The sequence below is a fragment of the Eriocheir sinensis genome, chromosome 64, assembly GCF_024679095.1.
Source record: "Eriocheir sinensis breed Jianghai 21 chromosome 64, ASM2467909v1, whole genome shotgun sequence".
Taxonomy (NCBI): domain Eukaryota; kingdom Metazoa; phylum Arthropoda; class Malacostraca; order Decapoda; family Varunidae; genus Eriocheir; species Eriocheir sinensis.
In genome coordinates this window covers 3,452,332-3,479,831 of record NC_066572.1, presented here as the reverse complement: position 1 = coordinate 3,479,831, position 27,500 = coordinate 3,452,332, and the positions used below count along the sequence as shown (strand labels likewise).

The 27,500-nt window shown below is 39.8% G+C and overlaps 1 protein-coding gene across 2 annotated transcripts in view; it reads right to left on the bottom strand.

Annotated features, from left to right (window-relative positions):
* The window catches only part of LOC126987306 (mucin-5AC-like), an 81,324-nt gene that overhangs the window by 51,537 nt on the left and 2,287 nt on the right, over positions 1–27,500 (bottom strand). The window contains exon 2 of one of the 2 annotated variants that reach the window (XM_050844228.1): positions 16,645–16,737. In XM_050844228.1, the coding sequence (XP_050700185.1) occupies positions 16,645–16,728 (84 nt within the window). In that variant the 5' untranslated portion in view covers positions 16,729–16,737. Of the gene's footprint in view, positions 1–1,218; positions 1,949–16,644; positions 16,738–27,500 lie in introns of those variants that run through there. The other variant, XM_050844229.1, reaches the window with a different exon arrangement.

The following is a 27,500-nucleotide window of genomic DNA, read 5'->3' as shown; positions in this document are numbered from 1 at the left end:
CTCTCTCTCTCTCTCTCTCTCTCTCTCTCTCTCTCTCTCTCTCTCTCTCTCTCTCTCTCGTTTTATTCATTTTCTTTATCTTCTACATTTTCTTTTTTTTTTTTTCTCTCTCTCTCTCTCTCTCTCTCTCTCTCTCTCTCTCTCTCTCTCTCTCTCTCTCTCTCTCTCTCTCTCTCTCGTTTTCTTTATCTTCTGCATTTTCTTTTTTTTTGTCCTTTTCTTCTTCTCTCTCTCTCTCTCTCTCTCTCTCTCTCTCTCTCTCTCTCTCTCTCTCTCTCTCTTGAAAATAAATTAAGTTGAATTAGACAATGAGAATAACAATAATAATAATGATAATAATAATAATAATAATAATAATAATAATAATAATAACAATAATAATAATAATAATAATAATAACAATAACAATAATAATAATAATAATAATAATAATAATAATAATAATAATAATAATAATAATAATCAGAAAAAAGAAGAAAAGCAGAAAAGATTATGAAGAAAAAAAGAAAGGAAAGGAGAGAAAGGGGGAGGAAAAGAAGAAAACAGGAGGAGAAATGAGAGGAGGAGGAGGAGGAGGAGAAAGAAGAACAAGTAGATGAAGAAAAAGATGAAGAAAAAAGAAAAAACAAAGCGATGAGAACGAAGAAAAATAAAGAAAATAAAGAGAAAAATTCAATTAAGAAAAAGAAGAAAACGAAGAACAAGAACAAAACGAGCATGATGAAGAAGCAAAAGAAAAGAAAAAATAAATAAAATGAAGAGAAATAAAAAGAAAAATGAAAAATATAAAAAAGCCAAAAATAAAATAGCCAAAAATATTTAATAGCAAAAACAAAAATAACTAAAAATAAGATAAAAAAATAACAAAAAAATAAAATAAAATAAAATAACCAAAAATAACAATAAAAAACAAATAAAAAATAACAAAAAATAGCAAAAAATAAAAAATAACAATAAAAAAACAAATAAAAAATAACAAAAAATAGCAAAAAATAAAAAATAACAATAAAAAACAAAAAAATAACAAAAAATAGCAAAAAATAAAAAATAATAAAAAACAAATAAAAAATAGCAAAAAATAATAAAAAATAAAATAACCAAAAATAACAAAAAATTGCAAAAAAAAAATAAATAAAAAATAACCAAAAATAACCAAAAATAACCTAAAATAACAAAAATGAAACTGAACAAAATGAAACAAAAGAAAACGAAACTCACAGATCCGAAACAGCGAAACAGCTTCATGAGGCTCGCCGACGTGTGCACGGGGCAACACACACACATACGCACACAGGAGGACATACACGCACACACGCACACACACCTACGCACACATGGGCCAAAAAAGTATGTTCACGGTGAGACTGAGAACCATTGTTTGTTTGTTTGTTTGTTTTGATTTATATTTTGCTTATTTTTTTTGTTTTTCTATTCATTTTTTTCATTTTTTCTTCGTTATTCTTTTCTTTATTTGTCCTGTATTGTTTTCTTCCTTTTTTTCTCTCTTGTTATCTTCTTTCTTTCGCTTTCATTAATTTTTCTTTGTTTTTCTTCATTTCTCATTTTCTATATTTTTCCCATATTTTTCTTCCTTTCTTTTGTTGTTTTTCCATTTTTTTTAACCTTCATTTCTTTTCCTTTATCTGTTTTTTCCTTCTCATTTCCTTTATTATTCTATTCATTTATATTTTCTTCTATTATTCTCAGTTTCTTTGTTTTATTATTTTTTCACTTATTCTTTGTTCTTTTCATTTATTTTTCCCTTATTTGGTTTTCATTTTTTTTTCATTTTATTGTTTTTCTCCTTTTCTTTCTTCATAATCCATTTTCTCTATTTTCGTTTTTCTTTCATCCTCTCATTCATTTTCTCTCGTTTCTTTCTCATTTTTTTTCTTTTTCTCCCTTTTCCTACATCAAGCTATTCACGCGTTTTTTTTTTTATGTTCTCTGCAAAAAATCAGTTTAATTATTACGTTTTCCATATTCTCTTTCTTTTCTTTCTTTGTCTTTTTTTTTTTTGTATTTCTCTTTATTTATTTATTTTTGTCTTTCTTTTTTCTAATTATATTCATTGTTTTTTTTATTATTTTTATTATTTTCATTTCTTTCATTCTTTTCTTGTTACACTTTTCTCATTTTTCAATCTTTATCTTTTTTTATTTTTCCTTTATTTCTGTTTTCTTATCTTCATTCTCTACATTTTTATCACATTTCTCTAATTATCTCCTTTTTCTTCTATTACTTTATTCTACATTATTTCATTTCATTAATCTACTTTTACCTATTTATGTCTTTATTAATATATTTCATCTCTATTCTTTTTACTTAATTCTTTTCTTATTTATTTTCTTATATTTTTCCTCATTCTTTCTGCTTCAATTCTAATGTTCGCTAAAATTAAAAATATTTCTCTCCTATAATTTCCTTCTCCAAATATTTTCTCTCCTATCTAATTAATTATCTCTCTCCATCTTTATCTTTCTATCTTCCTCCTCCTCCTCCTCCTCCTCTTCTATTTTCTTCTTTTCCCTTTTCTTTCTCTTCCACTCTTCTTCCCTTTCACTCTTTCCCTTTTCTTTTCAATTCTTCTTTATTTCAAGGGCAGAGAGAGAGAGAGAGAGAGAGAGAGAGAGAGAGAGAGTTTCCAAGAGCCCTAATAGCGCTCTCTCTCTCTCTCTCTCTGCAGGGCCTACAGGAGTGGCCGCAGAAGAATCAATATGGAGGAGGAGGAGGAAGAGGAGGAGGAGGAGAAGGGGAGGAGGAGGAAGAGGAGGAGGAGGAGAGGGCAAGTATAGGAAAATTACAGAAGAAGAAGAAGAAGAAGAAGAAGAAGAAGAAATAATTGAAGAGGAAGAAAAATTTGGAGAAGAAAAACGAAGAAGGAACAGAAAAAGAAAATAAGAAAACAAAGAAAATTAAACAAGAAAAAGAAGAAAAACTACTATCGAAGAAAAACAAAACAAGGAAAACAAAATCATAACAACAACAAAAACAACAAAACTTTAAATTGCAGTGATGACCTTGACTCTTGACACACAGAGGAGGAGGACGAGGAGGAGGAGGAGGAAGAGGAGGAGGAGGAGGAGGAGGAGGGGAAGGAAGCGTAAAATTTTCCCAAACTTGTCAAGGGAAATAGTTCTCTCTCTCTCTCTCTCTCTCTCTCTCTCTCTCTCTCTCTCTCTCTCTCTCTCTCTCTCTCTGAAATGGTTAAGTCACCCTATAATTCCTACGCTCCATTTTCTTTTCGTGTATACAAAGAAAACGGAGTATGGGAAAGGTATATTATGCTGTTTGTCTGTCTGTTTGTTTAGAAGAGGAGGAGGAGGAGGAGGAGGAGGAAGAATTGAACGAAGAAGAGAAAGAAGAAAAAGGGGAGAAAGGATGATGATGATGATGAAGAAGAAGAGGAAGAAGAAAAGGAAGAGAAAGAAGAGGAAAAAGAAGAAAAAAAGAATTAGATGAAGAAACAGAAAGAAGAAAAAGAAGAGGAAAAAGAAGATGAAAAAGAAAAAGAAAAAGAAGAAGTAGATGAAGAAGAAATAGATAAATGTCTGTCTGTCTGTGTATCTATCTACCTATCTATCTATCTATTTATCCATCTATCTATCTATCTATCTATCTATCTAACTAACTGTCTGTTGGTAGCCCTGGTAATGTGTGTGTGTGTGTGTGTGTGTGTGTGTGTTCACTACCGGAAGCAACTTTTTAGGTGTGGGCCCTGAGAGAGAGAGAGAGAGAGAGAATCACCATTGGACGAACGAGAACGTGGGAATACTCTCTCTCTCTCTCTCTCTCCACCTCCACCAATTCCGTTCATCACCACCACCACCACCACCTCCACCTCCACCATCACCTCCACCACCACCTCCAGAATGTATAAACAGAGCAGGTCCACTTCCACCCCTTGCGGTATTCTTTCATCACCACCTCCACCTCCACCACCACTGTTGCCATCACCACCATCACCACCACTACCATCACCACCAATTCGACTGCGTTCTTCATCACCAGTGTCACCAATGTCCATATCACCACCAACGATATATATAATAGTTTCACCTCCACTACTACTACTACTACTACTACTACTACTACTACTACTACTGCTTTGACCGTTACAAGCTCCACCAGTCACCTCCAGTCACCACCACCATCACCAACAACAACAACAGCAACAAGAGATAAACGAGAGGAAGGAAAAGATAGAAAGATAGAAAGAAAGTTAGATATATTTACTACTACTACAACTACTACTACTACTACTACTACCACTACTACTGCTACTATTTACACAACCGATTAATTCCTCACACACAAACTCTCTCTCTCTCTCTCTCTCTCTCTCTCTCTCTCTCTCTCTCTCTCTCTCTCTCTCTCTCTCTCTAAGATGTAAAAAAATATGTATATATACCAACAAATATTTTTTTTTTACATATTATTCAAGAGGAGGAGGAGGAGGAGGAGGAGGAGGAGAAGGAGGAGGAATCAAGGTTATGGACATGGGAGGTGGAGAGGTGGAAGAGGTGGAGGAGGAGGAAGAGGAGGAGGAGGAGAAGGAGGAGGAGAAGGAGGAGGAATCAAGGTTACAGACATGGGAGGTGGAGAGGTGGAAGAGGTGGAGGAGGGAGGAGGAGGAGGAGGAGGAGGAAGAAGAGGAGGAGGAGGAGTGTCATGTAAAGCGTGTCTCCACATACCTCCTCCTCCACCTATTCCTCCTCTTCCTCCTCCTAATCCCTTTCTTCCTCCTCCTCCTCCTCCTCTTCTTCTTCCTCCTCATTTTATGCAATCTATGACCCCTGTTCTTCATTGTTATTCTCTCTCTCTCTCTCTCTCTCTCTCTCTCTCTCTCTCTCTCTCTCTCTCTCTCTCTCTCTCTCTCTCCATATATAGTTTGTATGGCAGGTGAAAGGAGAGAGAGAGAAGAAGAAGAAGAGAAGAAAGAGGTTCTCTCTCTCTCTCTCTCTCTCTCTCTCTCTCTCTCTGAACGTAATATCAAACTTTTTTCTCATTTTTCTCTTTTATTTTCATTTTCCTTTTATTATTATTATTATTATTATTATTATTATTATTATTATTATTATTATTATTATTATTATTATTTTACATTTTCTTTCTTTTATTCGAATTTTGTCTTCATACGAATTTTCTTTCTTACTCAAATTTTCTTTTATTTACTTTTTATTTTCTTATTTTCTTTATTTTCTTAACTTTCTCACAACTTAAAAACAATAAAAAAAATCGTTCACTGTCTTTTCTTTTCCTTTTTTTATGATTATTTTTTTTACACTTACGAAAACTATATGTGTGTGTGTGTGTGTGTGTGTGTGTGTGTGTGTGTGTGTGTGTGTAGACGAGGGTGTGGGGGACGCAAGACGCAGACACACGCACATCCGACCACAGCCACACACAGACTAGAGGTGGAGGTGGCCCTGAACACACACACACACACACACACACACACACACACACACACTCACAGACACACGTAAAATGTCATGCAGTGTTTCCCAACGAACGTACATGAGGGGGAAAAAAGACGTACACACACACACACACACACACACACACATACACACACACACACAGATAGATAGATACATAGATAGATAGACAGATAGATAGATAGAAAGAATGTAAGGAAAATAAAGAAGAAGAAGAAGAAGAAGAAGAAGAACAGCAACAACAACAACAACAACAATCTGCAGAGAGAGAGAGAGAGAGAGAGAACGGCAGACAAGGACGAGATTCAAGGACACACTCACATAATTATCGATATCGCTCTATTATCTCTCTCTCTCTCTCTCTCTCTCTCTCTCTCTCTCTCTCTCTCTCTCTCTCTCTCTGGATGAAGCAAAAAAAAAAGAAAAGGAAATGAAGAAACGAAATCACACGAGAGAGAGAGAGAGAGAGGTCCTTTCTTCCTCAAATTCAATACACCTCATGAAAACCTTATCTTCTCCTCCTCCTCCTCCTCGTCCTCCTCCTCCTCCTCCTCCTCCTCTCTTATCTATCGTCCAATATATTTCCTTTTAACTTTCTTGTTTTTTTTCTCTTTCATTCTTTTCCTCTTCTTTCCTCCTCCTCCTCCTCCTCCTCTTCTTCTTTTCTCTTCCTTTTCCTCCAGTTTCGTTTTCCTCCAATTTCTCTTTTTTTTATTTTCTAGTTTTCCTGATATTTTTCCTCTTCTCTTTCCTCCTCCTCCTCCTCCTCCTCCTTTTCCTCCTTCTTCCTTTATTTATTTCATCTTTTTCTGATATTTTTCATTTATTTTCTTCATTTTCTTCTCCTTTTCTTCTTTCCTCTTCTTCCTCCTCCTCCTCCTTCTTCGTCTGTCTTACTTTCGTTTTCTTTGTCTCTTTTCATTATGCAGGCTCCTCCTCCTCCTCCTCCTCCTCCTCCTCCTCCTGTTATTTTCCTTATTCACTTCTTTCTTCCTTCCTTCCTTCCTTCCTCTTCTTTCCTTATTCTTGCTGTTCTCCTCCTCCTCCTCCTCCTCCTCCCCCTCCTCTTCCTCATTTGCTATATCTTTGTCTTCCTCTCCTTTCTTCTTCTTCCTTTTTTTCCTCTCCTCTTCATTCTTTCTTTCCCTTCCCTTCTTCCCTTTTCCTCCTTCCTTTCTTCCCCTTCCTTCCTTCCTTTATTTCCTATTCCTTTAAAAAAAATACGAAAAAGGAAGAAAAAAGAAAAGAAAAGGAAAAGAAAAATGAGTCAGCCTTTCGTGTGTGTGTGTGTGTGTGTGTGTGTGTGTGTGTGTGTGTGTGTGTGTGTGTGTGAGAGAGAGAGAGAGAGAGAGAGAGAGAGAGAGAGAGAGAGAGAGAGAGAGAGAGAGAGAGACCCAAATCCTTCTCCAAAACAATATCACGAGTCTCATAATAATAATAATAATAATAATAATAATAATAATAATAATAATAATAATAATAATAATAATAATAATAATAATATAGCGACATTTTCTCTCTAATCCAAATATAATAAATTGTTTATGTTGTTGTTCCTGTGTAAATATTAGCATTATATAATTATCTATCTATCTATCTATCTATCTCTTCTTCCTTCCCTTCCTCTCTCTCTTTTCCTCTTCCTCTTTTCTCCTTTCCTCCTTTCTTCCCCTTCCCTTCTCTTCTTCCTTTCCCTTCTATCTATCTATCTATTTATCTATCTATCTATCTATCTATCTTCTTTTTTTTCCTTCCCTTCCTCTCTCTCCTTTCCTCTTCCTCTTTTTCTCCTTTCCTCCTTTCTTCCCCTTCCCTTCTCTTCTTCCTTTCCCTTCCCTTCTATCTATCTGTTTATCTATCTATCTATCTATCCTTTTCTTCCTTCCCTTCCTCTGTTTCTCCCTTCATTTTTCTATTCTTTCCCTTCCCTTCCTTTCTTCCTCTCTTCCTTTCCCTTCTATCTATCTATCTATCTATCTATCTACTTCCTTCCCCTCTTCCCTTCCTCTCTCTCTCTCCTTTCTTCTTCCTTTGTTTCTCCCTTCATTTATCTACTCTTTCCCTTCCCTTCCTTTCCCTTCTATCTATCTATCTATCTATCTATCACCACACACACACACACACACACACACACACACACAGTTACTCTTAATTTCTTTACTTGTATATTCATTGTGATTTTTCTTTTTTTTCTCATTTATAACAATTTTTTTTCTTTATTTCTTTTTTTTTTATATTTAGTACAATTTTGTAGTTTTATTTTCTTTATTATATTTATTTCTGTTTCTCTGTTTCGTTTCTCTTTCCTATTCAATTCTTTTTTTTTTCTTTCAAGTAACAAAAAAAATATTAGTTCATTAAGTTAAAACATCAATTTCTCTTTTCTTTATTTTTCTTTCCTTTAACGCTTTCATAATGAGCTAATTTTATGCTAATTATCACAATCTATTATTATTATTATTATTATTATTATTATTATTATCATTATTATTATTATTTAGCTTTCCTCTACTTCTTTCCTTCCTTCCCTTTCTCTTTATTTTCTTCTTCCTTCTCTTCTCTCTCTCTCTCTCTCTCTCTCTCTCTCTCTCTCTCTCTCTCTCTCTCTCTCTCTCTCTCTCTCTCTTCCCTCCTTTTCATCTCTTTCTTTCATTTCTCTTCCTTTCTCTTTTTCTTCTCTATCTTCTCCTTCCTTCCTCTGTCCCCTCTTCCCTTCTTTCTCTCTCCTTCCCTTCATTCTTCCTTTTTTCCTACCCTTCCCTCCTTCCTTCCTTCTTTCCTATCTTCATCCTTCCCTCTCTCTTTCTCTCCTCTTCTCTCTTCGTTCCCTCCCTTCTCTTCTCTACTTCTCTCCTTCCTCTTCCTCTCCTTCAGTCCCTTCCTTCTTCCTCCTTTTCCTTCATTTCTTTCCTCTTCCTCCTCCTCCTCCTCTTCCTTTTCCTTCCTCGCCTCCTTCTCTCCTTTCCTCCTCTTCCTCTCTCCCTCCTCCTCCTCCTCTCCATCAATTACGTAACTTCTGATAAAAAAACACTAACTTATCCACAAAACTCATTAACGAAAAATCAACCTTATGAATATTCCTTTAAACGTTAGATTCACAGACACTATTTTCTGCTTCCTTTATATACATGGAAGTCTGACAAATGGATACTCCTTAACATGAGAGATCAACGCCATTCCTTTGTTTCTTTCCCTTTCCTTCCCTTCATTCTTCCTCTCTTCCCACCCTTCCGTCTCTCTCCTCTTGCCTTCTTCCTTCTTTCATCCTCCCTTTCCTCTTGTCTCCTTATTCCCTCCCTTCCTTTTTCCTTCTTCTCTCCTTCAGTCCCTTCCTTCATCCTCTTCCTCCTCTTCATTTCCCTTTCTTCCTCCCTTCTTCCCTTCTCTCTTCCTCCCTTCCCTTCTCTTCCTCTTCCACAGCTCTTCCACTATGCGTGACTCAGATAAAGGAATGCTTCTTTTATATGACAAGATGAACACTGTGAATATTCCTTTAAGTGTCAATTTTGGGACATATTTCCTCTTCCTTTACGTGTCCAAGATAAATGAGTATTCCTTTACATATCATACAGACTTTTCGGTGAGACTTTCTCTGTTGCGCTAGACATATCGAAAGCCTTCGATAGAGTCTGGCACCAGTCTTTGCTTTCTAAACTGCCCTCTTTCGGATTCTGTCCCTCTCTCTGTTCCTTTATCTCCAGTTTCCTTTCCGGCCGTTCTATCTCTGCGGTGGTAGACGGTCACTGTTCTTCCCCTAAACCTATCAACAGTGGTGTTCAACAGGGCTCTGTCCTATCACCCACTCTCTTCCTGTTATTCATCAATGACCTTCTTTCCATAACAAACTGTCCTGTCCACTCATACGCCGACGACTCCACTCTGCGTTATTCAACTTCTTTCAATAGAAGACCATCCCAACAGGAAGTACACGACTCCAGACTGGAGGCTGCAGAACGCTTAACCTCAGACCTTGCTATCATTTCCGATTGGGGTAGAAGGAACCTTGTGTCCTTCAATGCCTCAAAAACTCAATTTCTCCACCTATCAACTCGACACAATCTTTCAAACACCTATCCCCTATTCTTCGACAACACTCAGCTGTCACCTTCTTCAACACTAAATATCCTCGGTCTATCCTTAACTCAAAATCTCAACTGGAAACTTCATATCTCCTCTCTCGCTAAATCAGCTTCCTCGAGGTTGGGCGTTCTGTACCGTCTCCGCCAGTTCTCCCCCGCGCAGTTGCTATCCATATACAGGGGCCTTGTCCGCCCTCGTATGGAGTAAGCATCTCACGTGTGGGGGGGCTCCACTCACACAGCTCTTCTGGACAGAGTGGAATCTAAGGCTCTTCGTCTCATCAGATCTCCTCCTCTTACTGATAGTCTTCTACCTCTTAAATTCCGTCGCGATGTTGCCTCTCTTTCTATTTTCTATCGCTATTTTCACGCTGACTGCTCTTCTGAACTTGCTAACTGCATGCCTCCCCCCCTCCCGCGGCCCCGCTGCACACGACTTTCTATTCATGCTCATCCCTATACTGTCCAAACCCCTTATGCAAGAGTTAACCAGCATCTTCACGCTTTCATCCCTCACGCTGGTAAACTCTGGAACAATCTTCCTTCATTTGTATTTCCTCCTGCCTACGACTTGAATTCTTTCAAGAGGAGGGTATCAGGACACCTCTCCTCCCGAAATTGACCTCTCTTTCGGCCACCTCTTTGGATTCTTTTTTTAGGAGCAGCGAGTAGCGGGCTTTTTTTATTAATAGTTTCCTTTTTTATGCCCTTGAGCTGTCTCCTTTGTTGTAAAAAAAAAAAAGAAAAAAAAAGACTAATGAATGTTTCTTTATTAGACAAGACTGATATTTTCTTCCTCTGAGTCGTGTTATGGACGTTCCTTTCTATATGACTCAGATAAATCAATGTTCCTTAATGTCAAACTCAGAACACTATTTTTTTCCTTGTTTTCCTTCCTTTACATATTAAACAGACTAATGAATGTTCCTTTATTAGACAAGACTGATATTTTCCTTCCTGAGTCGTGTAACGTTCCTTTATAAGACTCAGATAAATCGATGTTCCTTGATGTCAAACTCGAACACTATTTTTTTCCTTGTTTTTCTTCCTTCCTTTCCTTGTCAAAACTCAGACCTGTCAATGTTACCTTCTTTCAAATCCCTTCTTTCCTCTCTTCCTCACGCTCTGCTGTCATCTTCCTTTCCTCTCTTCCTTCCTTCTTTTTCTCTCTTTCATTCCCTCCCTTCTTTTCTTTTTCTTCCTTCTTTCCTCTCTTCCTCACGCCCTGTTTTCATCTCTCTTCCTCCTTCCTTCTTTTTTCTCTCTTTCATTCCCTCTCTTCTTTTTCTTCTTCCTTTCCTTCTTTCTTTTCTTTCTTCTTCACGCCCTGCTTTCATCTTCCTTTCCTCTCTTCCTTCTTTTTCTCTCTTTCATTCCCTCCCTTCTTTTTTCTTCTTCCTTTCCTTCCTTCCTTCCTTGGTTCCTCCTCTTCCTCCTTCTCTTCCCTTCCCTTCCTTCCTCCCTTCCTCTTTTTTTCCTTCCTTCCTTCATCATTCTTCATTCCTTCCTTCCTTCCTTCCTTCATCTCTCGTTTTCACTGTTCCCTTCCCCTTCCTTCCTTCCTCCCTCTTCCTTTTCCTCCTCCCTTCTCTCCTTTCCTCCTCTTCCTTCTTCACTCCCTCTCCCAATCACTGTCTTCCTTTCCTTCCTTCCTTCCTTCCTTCATCTCTCGTTTTCACTGTTCCCTTTCCTCCCTTCCTTCCTCCTCCCTTCTCTTCTTTCCCCTCCTCTTCCTTCTTCTCTCCCTCGCCCAATGACTATCTTCCTTTCCTTTCTTTTCTTCCTTCCTTCCTTCCTTCCTTCATCTCTCGTTTTCACTGTTCCCTTCCTTCCTTCCTTCCCCTTTCCCTCCTCCCTTCTCTTCCTTCACTCCCTCTCCCAATCACCGTCTTTTCCTTTCCTTTTCTTCCTTCCTTCCTTCCTCCCTTCATCTCTCTTTTCACTGTTCCTTCCTTCTTCCTTCCTTTTCCTCCTCCTTCTCTTCCTTCCTCCTCTCCCAATCACATATATTCCTTTCCTTCCTTCCTTTTCTTCCTTTCCTTCTTTCCTTTCTTTCTTTCCTCTTTCTTTTTGTTCTTTCCTTGTGAAGAAGCATACTCAAACACATATATTAAAGACTTGTTGAATGTGATTGTTACGTTATTGATCGTTGTTGCATTGATGGTTATTTCTAGTGTTAATATTTCTTTTTTTATTTCATTTTTCTCTCTTTCTTTGTTTCTTTCTCTCATTCAGTCATCTATTAATTCATTTCTTTATCTTATTTTTTGTGTATGTGGATTTCACTATTATTATTATTATTATTATTATTATTATTGTTATTATTATTATTGATTTTTTTCTGCTGTTTCTGCTTCTTTGTCTTACACACACACACACACACACACACACACACACACACACACACACACACACAGACACACACACACACACGTCTACTGCTTTCATGTACGTTTTTGAATTCATGTGTACGTAGAAATGTCCAGTCGTGTGTACGTTAAAAATATCTATACCTCTTCGTACACACACACACACACACACACACAAACACACGCACAAACACACACACACAAACACACACGTACCATACCTTTAAGTACGTGACGTCACAACAGTTGCAGCCGTACAGGTGTGTGTGTGCGTGTGTGTGTGTACGTGTGTGTGTACGGAGGGAGATGCACACGCTACCTGCACCACGGCTAGACTGCTTGTGTGTGTGCGTGTGTGTGCGTTTGTGTGCGTGTGTGGTGGGAGGCATGCGCTGTTTGCTTGCTTGCTCGCTCTCTCTCTCTCTCTCTCTCTCTCTCTCTCTCTCTCTCTCTCTCTCTCTCTCTCTCTCTCTCTCTCTCTCTTCTTTATTATAGGTTTTTCTTTCTTCTTCTAATCTCTCTCTCTCTCTCTCTCTCTCTCTCTCTCTCTCTCTCTCTCTCTCTCTCTCTCTCTCTCTCTCTCTCTCTCTCTCCTTCTTTTCTTCTTCTTCTCTTCTTTATTTTCTCATTTTCTTCTTCTAATCTCTCTCTCTCTCTCTCTCTCTCTCTCTCTCTCTCTCTCTCTCTCTCTCTCTCTCTCTCTCATTATTTCTCATCAAACAGTTTTTTCCTCCAATTTCTTAAAGCTCCTCCGCCTTAGTGAGAGAGAGACTTGGATCGCTTATGTAATCAATTTTCTTCCAGTTTTCTTTACCTGTTTATTTTTGTTGTTCTGGTTTTGTTTTTTCTTAAGTTTTCTTTTTGTTTTTGTTTTGTTTTCTAGTTTGTTTGTTTGTTTGTTTTTTGCTTTGTTTGCTTTCGTTGTTTGTTTATGTTGCTTGTTTTGTTTTCCTTGTTTTTTTCTTGATTTTTTTGCTTATTGTTTTATTCTTGTTCTCCTTTTTTCTTTTTTTCTTCCTTTTGTTTTTTCTTTTGTTTTTCTCTGCTATTGTTTTACTTTTGTTATTATTTTTCTTTATTTTTTTGCTATTGTTTTCCTTTATTTCTTTTTTTAGTCATTGTTTTACTCTTGTTTTCCTTATCTTGATTGTTTTCTTTTTCTTTTTTTGCTGTTGTTTTACACTTGTCTTTGTTTGTCTTGTTTTTGTTTCCTTTGTTTTCTTTTTTGCTGTTGTTTTACTCTTGTTTTTCTTTGTCTTGCTTTTGTTTTCTTTGTTTTCTTTTCCTCTTGTTTTCTTTGTCTTGCTTTTGTTTTCCTTTTCCTCTTGTTTTCTTTGTCTTGCTTTTGTTTTCTTTTCCTCTTGTTTTCTTTGTCTTGCTTTTGTTTTCTTTTCCTCTTGTTTTCTTTGTCTTGCTTTTGTTTTCTTTTCCTCTTGTTTTCTTTGTCTTGCTTTTGTTTTCTTTTCCTCTTGTTTTCTTTGTCTTGCTTTTGTTTTCTTTTCCTCTTGTTTTCTTTGTCTTGCTTTTGTTTTCTTTGTTTTCTTTTCCTCTTGTTTTCTTTGTCTTGCTTTTGTTTTCTTTTCCTCTTGTTTTCTTTGTCTTGCTTTTGTTTTCTTTGTTTTCTTTTCCTCTTGTTTTCTTTGTCTTGCTTTTGTTTTCTTTGTTTTTTTCCTCTTGTTTTCTTTGTCTTGCTTTTCTTTTCCTCTTGTTTTCTTTGTCTTGCTTTTGTTTTCTTTTTCTTTTCCTCTTGTTTTCTTTGTCTTGCTTTTGTTTTCTTTTCCTCTTGTTTTCTTTGTCTTGCTTTTGTTTTCTTTTTCTTTTCCTCTTGTTTTCTTTGTCTTACTTTTGTTTTCTTGTTTGTTTTCTTTGTCTTGCTTTTTGTTTCTTTGTTTTCTTTTGTCTTGTTTGTTTCTTTGTCTTGCTTTTGTTTTCTTTGTTTTTTTTACTCTTGTTTTCTTTGTCTTGCTTTTGTTTTCTTTGTTTTCTTTTACTCTTGTTTTCTTTGTCTTGCTTTTGTTTTCTTTGTTTTCTTTTACTCTTGTTTCCTTTGTCTTGCTTTTGTTTTCTTTGTTTTCTTTTACTCTTGTTTCCTTTGTCTTGCTTTTGTTTTCTGTTTTCTTTTTTGTCTTCATTGTCTTCTTTTTTCTTTTCGTCTTTTTCTTTTTGTCTTCTTTTTACTCTATCTTTTTTTTTGTTTTTGTCTTTTGTCTTTATTTTTGTCTTCTTTTACTCTTTTTTTTGGTCTTTTAGTCTTTGTCTTCTTTTTGTCTTGTTTGTTGTTTTTTTGTCTTCTTTTTGTCTTTGTCTTCTTTATATTTTCTTCTTTTTGTCTTTGTCTTCTTTATATTTTCTTCTTTTTGTCTTTCTTTATATTTTCTTCTTTTTGTCTTTGTCTTCTTTATATTTTCTTCTTTTTGTCTTTGTCTTCACTTTATATTTTCTTCTTTTTGTCTTCTTGTCTTTTCTTTATATTTTCTTCGTTGTCTTCTTGTCTTTGTTTTCTTTATATTTTCTTCTTTTTGTCTTTGTCTTCTCTTTATATTTTCTTCTTTTTGTCTTCTTGTCTTTGTCTTTTCTTTATATTTTCTTCGTTGTCTTCTTGTCTTTGTTTTCTTTATATTTTCTTCTTTTTGTCTTTGTCTTCTCTTTATATTTTCTTCTTTTTGTCTTCTTGTCTTTGTCTTTGTCTTTGTCTTCTGTCTGTCTGTCATCTGTCTTCTTTTTGTCTTTGTCTTCTTTTTGTCTTGTTTGTCTACTTTCCCCCGTTTGTCTTCTTTGTCTTCTTTTTCTTGGTTTTTTATCCCACGTATCTTATTTTCCCTTTTTCATGTTTTTTTCTTCCTTTCTTCCCTTGTCTTCCTCTTTGTCTTTACTCTTCTTCTCTATCTCCCTCTTTTATTCCTCTTTCCCTATTCCCATTCTCTCTCTCTCTCTCTCTCTCTCTCTCTCTCTCTCTCTCTCTCTCTCTCTCTCTCTCTCTCTCTCTCTCTCTTCATTTATCTCCTTCTCTCCCTTCCTTTCTCTTTTTTTCTCTTCTTTCCTTCTCTCTCCCTCCTTCCCTTCCTTCAATTCCTCTCTTCCTCCTTTCGTTCTCTCTCTCTCTCTCTCTCTCTCTCTCTCTCTCTCTCTCTCTCTCTCTCCATTTATCTTCTCTCCCTTCCTTTTTTTTCTCTTCTTTCCTTCTTTTCTCTCTTTTTCCTTCCCTTCTTTCTTCTATTCCTCTCTTCCTCTTATTTTCTTTTTTTTTTCTATTATTTTCCATCACCTTTTTGTAGTATTTTCTTCTTTTCTTCTTTTTCCTCTTTCTTTTAATTTCCTTCGTTAATGAATTCTCGCTTTTTTTTCCTTCTTTACAATTTCTTTTTTTTTAAGTTTATTTTCATTATCTTTTTTTTTCTCATTAACCCGTTTTCTAATTAAGCGCAAAACACATTAATCTATTTTTTCTTTCTTTCCCATCATCATCATCGTCATCATCTTATTGTTATTATTATTATTATTATTATTATTATTTGTTATATTTTGTCACGTTCCCTTCGACCTCACACTGTCTACGAGGAGGAGGAGGAGGAGGAAGAAGGAGGAGGAGGAGGAAGAGGAAGAGGAGGAGGAGGAGGAGGTGGGGTTTCCTGCAGACATGACTCACCGCTCACGCCTCCTCCTCCTCCACCTCCTCCTCCTCCTCCTCTACCTCCTCCCTTCCTTCTCTCCCTTTCTACCTTGAATTTCCCCTCCACTTTCCCTTTCCTCCCTCCCTCCCATCCTTCCTACCTTCCTTCCTTCATTCCTATACTTCTTTCCTTCCTTCTTCCTTTCCTTTACCATTCTTCCCTTCCCTTCCTTCCTTCCTTCCTTTCCTTCCTTCTTTCTTTCCCTCTTTCTTTCTTTCGTAAATAAAGTTAAAAAAAAAAAAACGAAGGAGCCAATAGGTAACATGTTGCATTGTGTCTGTCTGTCTGTGTGCGTGTGTGTGTGTGTGCGTGTGTGTGTGTGTGTGTGTGTGTGTGTGTGTGTGTGTAGATCAATACTTACAAGTGACGTCACAGACTCCAAGGAGCCTGACTGGCCTATTCTGCGTCACACACACACACACACACACACACATCATAAACCAGAGAGAGAGAGAAAGGAAGAATGACAGAAGAATGGATGAGAGAGAGAGAGAGATATGAAGGTTAACTAAGGGAAAGGAAAAATGACAGAAGAATGGATGAGAGAGAGAGAGAGAGAGAGAGAGAGAGAGAGAGAGAGAGAGAGAGACCCCATATCACTTTTTTCCTGTCAAATTGTCTGTCGGATACCCACAATACTGCACAAAATGAGAGAGAGAGAGAGAGAGAGAGAGAACGCATTTGCAGATTATACAACAAATGACGCAATAGAGAGTTTTTTGATGTTATACGATAAAGAAAATTGTTACAGAAGAAGAAGAAGAAGACAAGGTTAGACAAACAACTTTCCTTCTCTTTTCTTCTGCTTTCTCCTCTCCTTCCTTTCTTCCTTCAACCTTTCCTTCTCCTTCATCCTAGACTTCTTTCCTTCCTTCCATCTTTCAACCTTTTCCTCCTCCCTTCCTTTCCTTCCTTCTCCTTTCTTTATTTCTTCTCTTATCCCTACCTACACATCTCTCTTTCCTTCTTCATCCTACACTTCTTGCAAACGTAACTACACATAAAACATCGCTAATGGGACATCAACAAACAATATACGGTAGGGTAAACACACACACACACACACACACACTCACTCACTGACCTTAGCTGCTGGTCGCTTCTCCATCCGTTGTTGTTTTCTCTTCAGGGCAGCTTTAGTGGCCTTCTTGGAGTAGCATCCTCCCATAGCATGCTCCTGGAGAGGGAGAGAGAGCCATGGGAGTAAGGCCAGCATGGTACAGTCTGGTCCGCGAGAGCTGGCGAGATTTTCCCTCAGGGGTGGACTCGCGGGCTTGGCATCATTGCTTATTGAATGACGGTATCTGCGCCGCTCGTTGTCGGGTGTTTACTATAGTCTGTTCATGTTCACTTAAGTCTGCCCCAAGCTGACAACATAACCTAAGCGTGTTCGTAAGCACAGTGCAGGTTATCAGAAAGTGTGGCGTGAGATAAACACAAACAGAGGTTAAAGAACACTTGGAAGCCATAGCAGTAGCCAATCAGCACTCAGCTTGCAAACACGCTTAGGTTTATATCGTCAGCTTGGGTCGGACTTAAGTGAACACATTTCTTTTGTAGTTCTAAGCTGCGGGAGTTTCGTTTGCCGTGACAGCCTACAATCTCTCGCGCTGTTACCTTTTAAAATCAACACTTTTGGTATATAAGTGTAGTTCTTACAATAGCTCTTCCTTATGGCTATTTATCAGTTTATTACCTACAAATAATACATATAATTCAGGATTAATGATAGAAGGTTCTTACCTGAGGCCAATGTTTACGTTATGGCTACGAAGCATCACAACACATAATGACTGAGCCAGGCCTAAGAATATCCCAAGAAATCTTACACTAAATGAGTTAATTAACGAATGACATTGTGTAGACTAGCCTAGCACTTTGTAGTAGTAAAAAGTAGTAAAAAAAAGTCTACCCTCAACAGTCGCTTCTCCCTGGATATTGTCCGTTTAGGAGTTTAAAATTTGGGCGGCTTTTCCGATACCCTACGCCCCTGTCCACCCAGCAGTGAATGGGTACCAGGTATTAATCGGGGGTTGAGTCCCGTCTCCTGAGGTCTGTTCCCTTCACTTATAATTCCTTCCCCTTCTGTCTCTCTCCGGCATATGACCACAGATGTTGGGTTGTGTCCCGTCTCCTGGGGTCTGTTCCCTTCTCCTATAATTCCTTCCCCTTCTGTCTCTCCGGCATATGTCCACAGATGTTGGGTTGTGTCCCGTCTCCTGGGGTCTGTTCCCTTCACCTATAATTCCTTCCCCTTCTGTCTCTCTCCGGCATATGACCACAGATGTTGGGTTGTGTCCCGTCTCCTGGGGTCTGTTCCCTTCACCTATAATTCCTTCCCCTTCTGTCTCTCTCCGGCATATGACCACAGATGTTGGGTTGTGTCCCGTCTCCTGGGGTCTGTTCCCTTCACCTGTAATTCCTTCCCCTTCTGTCTCTCTCCGGCATATGACCACAGATGTTGGGTTGTGTCCCGTCTCCTGGGGTCTGTTCCCTTCACCTATAATTCCTTCCCCTTCTGTCTCTCTCCGGCATATGACCACAGATGTTGGGTTGTGTCCCGTCTCCTGGGGTCTGTTCCCTTCGCCTATAATTCCTTCCCCTTCTGTCTCTCTCCGGCATATGACCACAGATGTTGGGTTGTGTCCCGTCTCCTGGGGTCTGGTACCTACTACAGTATTTGCTTCACCGTCTGTATATCTCCGGCATATGACCACAGATGTTGGGTTGTGTCCCGTCTCCTGGGGTCTGTTCCCTTCACCTATAATTCCTTCCCCTTCTGTCTCTCCGGCATATGACCACAGATGTTGGGTTGTGTCCCGTCTCCTGGGGTCTGTTCCCTTCTCCTATAATTCCTTCCCCTTCTGTCTCTCTCCGGCATATGACCACAGATGTTGGGTTGTGTCCCGTCTCCTGGGGTCTGTTCCCTTCTCCTATAATTCCTTCCCCTTCTGTCTCTCTCCGGCATATGACCACAGATGTTGGGTTGTGTCCCGTCTCCTGGGGTCTGTTCCCTTCTCCTATAATTCCTTCCCCTTCTGTCTCTCTCCGGCATATGACCACAGATGTTGGGTTGTGTCCCGTCTCCTGGGGTCTGTTCCCTTCTCCTATAATTCCTTCCCCTTCTGTCTCTCTCCGGCATATGACCACAGATGTTGGGCCGACTAAACAAAACTTTCCAACTTCCCGACTGAGTCTTGTTATGAATGTCGTTTCAGATTTACTTATAATAGTTCAAAAGCCACATACTTGTCAATAAAAACATTATTGCACTAGTTTTTAATCGATGCAAGCTATTACCTCACAACTCACAAAGGGTTTGGGTAGGAATACAAAGTCGATTTTACGCGCGTTGGAACAAGTTAAAAATTGGCCAATGGGCGCCCAGTACCGTCACCCGAGCAATGATGCCAAGTCCACGAGTCCACCCTTGAAGTAGTGGTGGTGGAAGAGGGGGGGGGGGGGGGAAGAGGTAGGGTAATAATAGGGCTAGGTTAGGTTTGGTTAAGTCGGTAAGTTACGTCTCTCTCTCTCTCTCTCTCTCTCTCTCTCTCTCTCTCTCTCTCTCTCTTGCAATTTCCCTATGTTCTTATGTTCTCTCTCTCTCTCTCTCTCTCTCTCTCTCTCTCTCTCTCTCTCTCTCTCTCTCTCTCTCTCTCTCTCTCCTCTTTTCTTCTTTCTTCAATCAAATTTTCTATCATTTTTTTTCTTCACAATTAAACCTAAAATCTTTGCCTCCTTTTCCTCTTCCTCTTTCTCAATGTGGCGGTGGTGTGGTGGAAGTGGTGGACGGAAGGGAGGAAGTGGAAAAAAATAAGGAAAAGTCAACAGAGGAAAGGTCACGAGAAGGAGGGATGGAAGGAAGGAAGGATGGAGGAAAAAGTGGAGACAAAGAATGAGACAATAGAAGGAAGGAGGAGGAGGAGGAGGAGGAGGAGGAAGAAGAAAAAAATAAAAACAAAGAAAGAAGGAAAGGAAGGAGTAGAACAGGAGGAGGGAAGGAGGAAAAGGGAAAATGAAGAAAGGAAAAGGGGAAGAAAGGAGGAAAGAAATGAAGGAGAGGTAATGGAAAAGAAGAGAAAGGAGGAAGGAAGGAAGAAGAAAGGAAGGAGGGAAGGAAAGATGAAGAGAGAAAAGGTAGAAGGAAGAAAGGAAAGAAGAATAAGAAAGAAAGTAAGGTAAGGTAAGGAAAGGCAAGGTAAGGTAAGGTAAGGCAAGGCAAGGTAAGGTAAGGTAAGGCAAGGCAAGGTAAGGTAAGGCAAGGTAAGGTAAGGTTAATTAAGGTAAGGCAAGGCAAGGCAAGGCAAGGCAAGGCAAGGTAAGGTAAGGTAAGGTAAGGTATGGTAAGGCAAAGTAAGGCAAGGTAGGGTAAGGTTAGGGAGGAAGAGAAAGAGAAGGGGAAATGATGGGTTGAGGCAGGTGGGTGCAGTGTAGTAGTAGTAGTAGTAGTAGTAGTAGTAGTAGTAGTAGTAGTAGTAGTAGTAGTAGTAGTAGTAGTAGTAGTAGTAGTAGGAAGAGGAGGAGGAAGAGGGGAGAGAAAATATGAGAGAGGGGAGGTGTGTGTGTGTGTGTGTGTGTGTGTGTGTGTGTGTGTGTGTGTGTGTGTGTATAATTGATTTCTGTCTGCTTCAATGTCTGTCTCTCTCTCTCTCTCTCTCTCTCTCTCTCTCTCTCTCTCTCTCTCTCTCTCTTAATCTGAAGGACTGACTCACCCTATTGACACCTCCTCCTCCTCCTCCTCTTCTTCCTTCTTGCCTTCTCCTCCTCCTCTTTTCTTCTTCCTCTAATCAAATTTTCTATCATGTTTTTTTTTTTCATACAAACTTAAAATCTCTGCCTCCTCTTCCTCTTCATCTTCCTCCTTCTCCTCTTTAAACTACTATTAGACAAAGCTATTTTCTCTCTCTCTCTCTCTCTCTCTCTCTCTCTCTCTCTCTCTCTCTCTCTCTCTCTCTCTCTCTCTCTCTCTCTCTCTCTCTCTCTCTTTCAGCTTGGTCTGCTTGATGGGAGATGCCCTTTAATGTAGACAAGTGCCAGGTCCTTCAAGTTGGAACAAGAAATATGAAGTTCGATTATGAAATGCGTGGCGTCAAACTCAAAAGCGTTCAATGTGTCAAGGACCTGGGGGTCAAAATCGCGTCAAACCTCAAATTCTCACATCAATGCATCGACACAGCAAATAAGGCGAACAAACTACTGGGCTCCATTAAGAGAAACTTCCCATACAAGAATAAAGATGTAATATACTCCCGCTGTACAAATGTTTAGTCAGACCCCACTTGGAATATGCGGTACAGTTTTGGTCTCCCCACCATACAAAGGACATCGCTAAATTAGAAGGTGTTCAGCGTCGGGCAACAAAAATGATCCCTTCCTTGCGCAACAAACCCTACGATGAGAGGCTTTCCACCCTTATCATGTTCTTTCTTAACCCATTCGCTGTGATTGGCAGACTCCTTATGTTCTTATGTCTTTCTCTGCCTCTGTGGTGGATAGTGGAGTGTTTCCCATCCATGTGTGGTATTTGTGTATCCTTCACTGGTAGCTCAACAGCCTGGTAACACTTTCTTCTGTCGGTCTGATATATGCTTCCTATGTAGGCTGTGGCTGTTTCCCATGTTCACTGGCAGCTCTGCATACACCTCACTCATGTCTTTCTCTGCCTCTGTGGTGGATAGTGGAGTGTTTCCCATGTGGTACTGGTGTGCTGGATATCCCTTCACTGGTAGCCTGGTAACATACACTCCCAGGTCTTTCTCTGCCTCTGTGGTGGATAGTGGAGTGTTTCCCATGTGGTATTGGTGTGCTGGATATCCCTTCACTGGTAGCCTGGTAACATACACTCCCAGGTCTTTCTCTGCCTCTGTGGTGGATAGTGGAGTGTTTCCCATGTGGTATTGGTGTGCAGGATATCCCCTCCCAAGGTGCAGGACTTTACATTTTTCTTCATTGAATTGTAGCAGCCACTTTTTGTTCCATTCCTGTAGCTTGGTGAGGTCTGCTGCTAGGAAATACACACTCAAGGGGTTAAAAACGTCACCTCCGAGGGAAACTGATCGAATGTTTTAAAATACTCAATGGCTTTACGAATGTGGACAAATCAAAATTGTTTATGATCGATGACACTTTGCAAACGAGGAACAATGGCACAAAACTCAAATGTAGACAAGTAAATTCAGACTGCACCAAATTTTTCTTCACCAAGGTTGTAGTGCGAGAATGGAACGAGCTCCCTGCCTTCCCTCAGTGGTCCAGTGTAACACGATTGACTCCTTTAAAAACAAGCTCGACCGTCACTTCCTTCAACTTAATATTAACTAGAGTAGAAATGCAGAGTCTTGGTGGACATTTATTGAAGTTTTTTAGGTTTAAGAATAGACCACCTAGTTTGGACCATGGGGTAAGTGAAGTCTATGTAAATCTATGTAACTTGAAGCCTCAGGGAAAAATACAGACAGACAGACCTCACTTTTCATTCATCTGTTCATTCTTTTTTTCTAATTTTCTTTTCCTGTTTTTTTTCATTTTCCTTTCTTTTACTTTTCTTTCTGTTACACTGTTTTTATGCCTCTCTCTTTTCTCTTCCCTTCCTTTCCTTTCCCTTCCCTTCCATTCCCTACCTTTCCCTTCCTTTCCCTACCCTATCCTCTCCTCTCCTCTCCTCTCTCTCTCTCTCCTCCTCCCATCATGTACCAGCTCTCACATCTTCACCTCTGCCTCCTCCCTGCTAAGGCTTCCCTATATCTCGTTACGACCGTCCTATGTACTCAGAACTGACCTATGCACTCCTTTTCTTCTTTGAGCTGACCAACACTATCCCCTCTCCCTTCCCTTCCCTTCCTTTCCTTCCCTTCCTTCCCTTTCCTTTCCTTTCCCTTCCTTTCCCTACCCTTCCTTTTTCTTCCCTTCCTTCCCTTCCTTTCCTTTCCTTTCCCTACCCTTCCCTTCTATTCCTCTCCCACTCCACTCAAACCTGACCTCTCTTGACCTGAAATTGACCTCTCTTTTGGCCACTCATCTGTAGCTCTAAGTGTCTTGGGGGCAGTTATTAGCAGGCTGTTTTTTCTTTCCCCCATTTATTTTTGCCCTTGAGATACATACTTCCTTCACTATAAATAAATTCGCCCTTCACTCCTCCTACAGGGTCCAGCACTAACATAGACTAGAGCAGTGAGGTGATGGAGGCAATGGCAGTGGTTAGTGTGTGGCGTGGTGTTTTAGAGGCCACAGGTTCGCATCCCGCCCACCACTACAACAGGCTAAGTGAGGATGTAGTATCGGCAAGGAGTGTGCGAATCTTTAAGGAAAGGTTGGATATATGCAGATACGGAGACAGGACCACACGAGCGTAAAGCCTAGACCTTCTAAAACTATAACTAGGTAAATACAAGCTAACAATTTTTCAGTCAGCGCCGAGTGGCCTAAGACTACCCACATGCTGTCCTGAAGACCACCTACCAACCCGGACTCTGGCGTAACCCTATAGAGTTAAGCAAGGATGATTTCTAAGGGGCAGTGTGAGTCAGGCAAGATGGCATCACTATAAACACTAACATTAATGGGCACAACAAAACAAGCTAAAGAAATTGTGCTTCTTAACCGTGTAGCAGCGACGGGCCAAATTTGTGGCTTTACCGTGTAGCAGCGACGGGCCAAATTTGTGGCTTTACCGTGTAGCAGCGACGGGCCAAATTTGTGGCTTTACCGTAAAGCAGCGACGGCAAATTTGTGTCTTTACCGTGTAGCAGCGACGGGCCAAATTTGTGGCTTTACCGTGTAGTAGCGACAGGCCAAATTTGTGGCTTACCGTGTATAGCAGCGACGGGCCAAATTTGTGGCTTTACCGTGTAGCAGCGACGGCCAAATTTGTCTTTTACGTGTAGCAGTGACCAAATTTGTGGCTTTACCGTGTAGCAGACGGCCAAATTTGTGGCTTTACCGGTAGTAGCGACAAATTTGTGTCTTTACCGTGTAGCAGACCAAATTTGTGTCTTACCGTGTATGTGACAGCCAATTTGTGGCTTTACCGTGTAGCGACAGGCCAAATTTGTGGCTTTACCTGTAGCAGGACCAAATTTGGCTTTACGCCAAATTTGTGACTTTACCATGTAGCAGCGACAGGCCAAATTTGTGGCTTTACCGTGTACCAGCGACGGGCCAAATTTGTGGCTTTACCGTGTAACAGCGACGGGCCAAATTTGTGGCTTTACCGTGTAGCAGCGATGGGCCAAATTTTTGCCATGATATAAACCCCCAAACAATAGATGATACATAATCTGATCACAAATGCTTTGATATATATTACGAAACGGTTTGCGTGAGTGATGATTTTTTCTCATTTTTCTCGCTTAGAGGGACCATTAAGAAACATGATCCCCGCTGCTACCGGGTTAACTTATACTACTACTAATGATAAGATGTAGCCAGGTGATAACACAGGGCAGAGTCAAAGGCCTTTCGTCTATGTAATAACTGGGTGTGAGTTATCAGTTGCATAAGTTCTATACCAAGAGTGTTGATCCCACACCTCACATGTAACCTACAGTACTCCAGAAATACATGTAAATATATCTAAACACATCCTACTTAACCTGGTAGCTGCGGGGATCATGTTTCTTAATGGTCCCTCTAAGCGAGAAAAATGAGAAAAAATCATCACTCACACAAACCATTTCATAATATATATCAAAGCATTTGTGATCAGTTTATGTATCATCTATTTTTGGGGGGTTTATATCATGGCACAAATTTGGCCTGTCGCTGGTACACGGTAAAGCCACAAATTTGGCCCATCGCTGCTACACGGTAAAGCCACAAATTTGGCCGGTTAAAGCTGAAAATTTGGCCCGTCGCTGGTACACGGTAAAGCCACAAATTTGGCCCGTCGCTGCTACACGGTAAAGCCACAATTTGGTCTGTCGCTACACGGTAAAGCCACAAATTTGGTCTATTGTCAAGTTAAATTTGTAAAGCTACGGTAAAGCCACAAATTTGGCCCGTCGCTGCTACACGGTAAAGCCACAAATTTGGCCCGTCGCTGCTACTGGGTTAATCAGTAAAGAACTATCTACAAACTAACAAACTGTAAACTTCAAGGGGAGCAGAGCCAGTATGTTTTGGGCCCTATACATATATACATCAATTCTCATATGTTCTTTAGTGTACCACAGACAATAGCAGACACAGTTACCAATGAAGCCCTGGTGTCGTCTTAAGGGTTTGAAAAATATTAATTCGGTTACAACTTGCAATATTTTTTTTTTTACAGCAGAGGAGACAAGGGCTCAAGAGTTCAAGGGCGTAAAATAAAAAAGAAAATAATGAAAAAAAAAAGCCCGCTACTTACTGCTCCTAAATGCTCCACAAATAAGAGTGAATGAGAATATACGAACAGATTTCCAAGTGGGGGTCAACTGTCCTTCCTTGCCCCCTGTTGCGAGAGTGAAATGGACACACAGGTTAGGCTATAGACACCAGTGACTTCTATAACAGCCGGCGCGGAAGTGAGGAACCACACCTTGCGTTGTTTATTTTACAGACCCAACGAATGTAGTGCGGAGAATAGAAAATAGAGAAAGAGAAAAAATCGGCGTTTCACATAGATGTCACCACCATATATACAGTACCACGTCAGTTTAAAGATCCACGTCACTACCACAAATAATGCAAACATCTTTAAATCCTCCTCTTACTAATAGTCTTCTACCTCTTAAATTTTGCCGCCATGTTGCCTCTCTTTCTATCTTCTATCGATATTTTCACGCTGACTGCTCCTCCGAACTTGCTAACTGCATGCCTCCCCCCCTCCCACGGCCTCGCAACGCACGACTTTCTACTCATGCTCATCCCTTTACCGTCCAAATCCCTTACGCAAGAGTCAACCAGCATCTTCACTCTTTCATCCCTCACGCTGGTAAACTCTGGAACAATCTTCCTTCTTCTGTATTTCCTCCTGCTTACGACTTGAACTCTTTCAAGAGGAGGGTATCAGGACACCTCTCCTCCCGAAATTGACCTATCTTTCAGCCACTCCTCTAACTCTTTTTAGGAGCAGTGAGTAGCGGGCTTTTTTTAAACATTTGTTACCTTTTTTTATGCCCTTGAACTGACTCTTCTTCTGTAAGAAAAAAAAAAAATTACAGCCTAACATCCCCCCTTTCAGATGGTCTCCGTTAGCCTCTTGGTGAGTCACTGTTCGCCCACGCTAACTGACTCATCTCAACTCGTATGCATTGATTTAACAAGGAGATGCATAGGACACACACCCAAGCCCATTGCACAAGGTTATTTCTCTGTTATTGTTCACATTTTTCTTGACAATCTCGTGCCCCAACAGAAGAGTACCAAAACACCTCTCCACCCGAAATTGACCTCTCTGATTTTTCATCTTTTTCTTAGGAGCATCGATGAGCGGGCTTTTTTCTGCACTTTTTATTGTTGTTGTTGCCCTTGAGCTGTTTCCTTTCCTGTAAAAAAAATAATAGTATATCCCAGCAGTTCTAGACTAGGTAGAGGTAAAATTTGGGGCATAGACGAAGGCTGCATGTGGTCCCAATGGTCATCTCCGTCACACTGGCCCTTGCATCTGTGGCAGGGAAGAACCCATTGCCTCGGGACACAGGTGTTCTGAACTGCCCCCTTCGCTTCCTTTCAATTCCTTCCCCTTCCTTTTCTTTCCTTTCCCTTCTCTTTTCTTCCATTCCCTTCCTTTCCTTTCCTTTACCTTCTCTTCCTTTCTTTTTTCTTCCATTCCCTTCCTTTCCCTTCCCTTCCCTTTCTTTCTCTTCCCTTCCTTTCCTTTCCTTTCCCTTCTCTTCCTTTCTCTTTTCTTCCATTCCCTTTCCTTTCTTTCTCTTCCCTTCCTTTCCCTTCTCTTCCTTTCTCTTTTCTTCCATTCCCTTTCCTTTCTTTCCCTTCCCTTTCTTTCCCTTTTTCTTCCCCTTCCCTTCTCCTTTCCTCTTTTCTCCTCTCTTTCTCTCCTCTTCTTTCTTTCTCTTTTCTTCCCTTTCTTTCCCTTCCCTTCCTTCCTTTTTCTTTGCCTGCATGTAAAATCTTGTCGTAAACTCTGGCTGCTGAAAACTAGGTTAGCCAAACAGTTTACATTCTGACCATCATCATCTTGTGTAATGTATAGTCTTCCCAATCTCATATTAGGTTAGACGGTTGATGATATGCTTCCAACTCTTTATCTATTAATTTTATTTTATATTTTAGTTTTATCTCTTTATGCCCATTACCTCAGCCTCTCCAGTACAGACGCCGCCAACCAGTTTGCCTTCCCCAGGTACACATTCATCCCCCAGTCTCAAAGAGAGGATCAATAGCTGGCTGGGATATGCGTCATCTGCCCTGACTGAGATTTGAACCCAGGCCCGCGGATTGGTAGCTAGGCATGCCAACCACTGCACCACGGAGGCTATTCGATATATCTTTCTAGTTCTTTGCCTTTCCCAGGTGAGAAAATCCTAATGATGTTACATAGTGAAGTGAGTTCTCAAAATGATTTAGGCACCGTTCTGTTGCAGAGATAGTTCTTGCTTATATTCATCCTCGTCTGTGTCTTGAAAATCCTTATATTGTGTCCTCTTGTGAAGCCTCACCTAACATCTAACCTAACCCATCCTAACTTCACCTGGCCTAACTATATCTAACCTAACCTCACCTGATATGACCCCCCCAAAAATATGTGCTGGGCTGCAATCAAAAACTTTATATATCAATACGTTGAGGTTTCTTTACTTTCCAGGAAGCTCTCAGTTGCTGTAATGCATTCAGAAAAAGTAAATATATGATAAGAAGTGTCAGTATCTCCATCTAATTTTGACCTCTCTTCTGCCCACTCCTTCATTTTGTTTTTGCAGGAGCAGTGGTCTAGGAAAAGGCAACTGAACGCACTTCAATGCCCCCCCAGTGAAGGATACCTGCCGTGTCAATGTTACA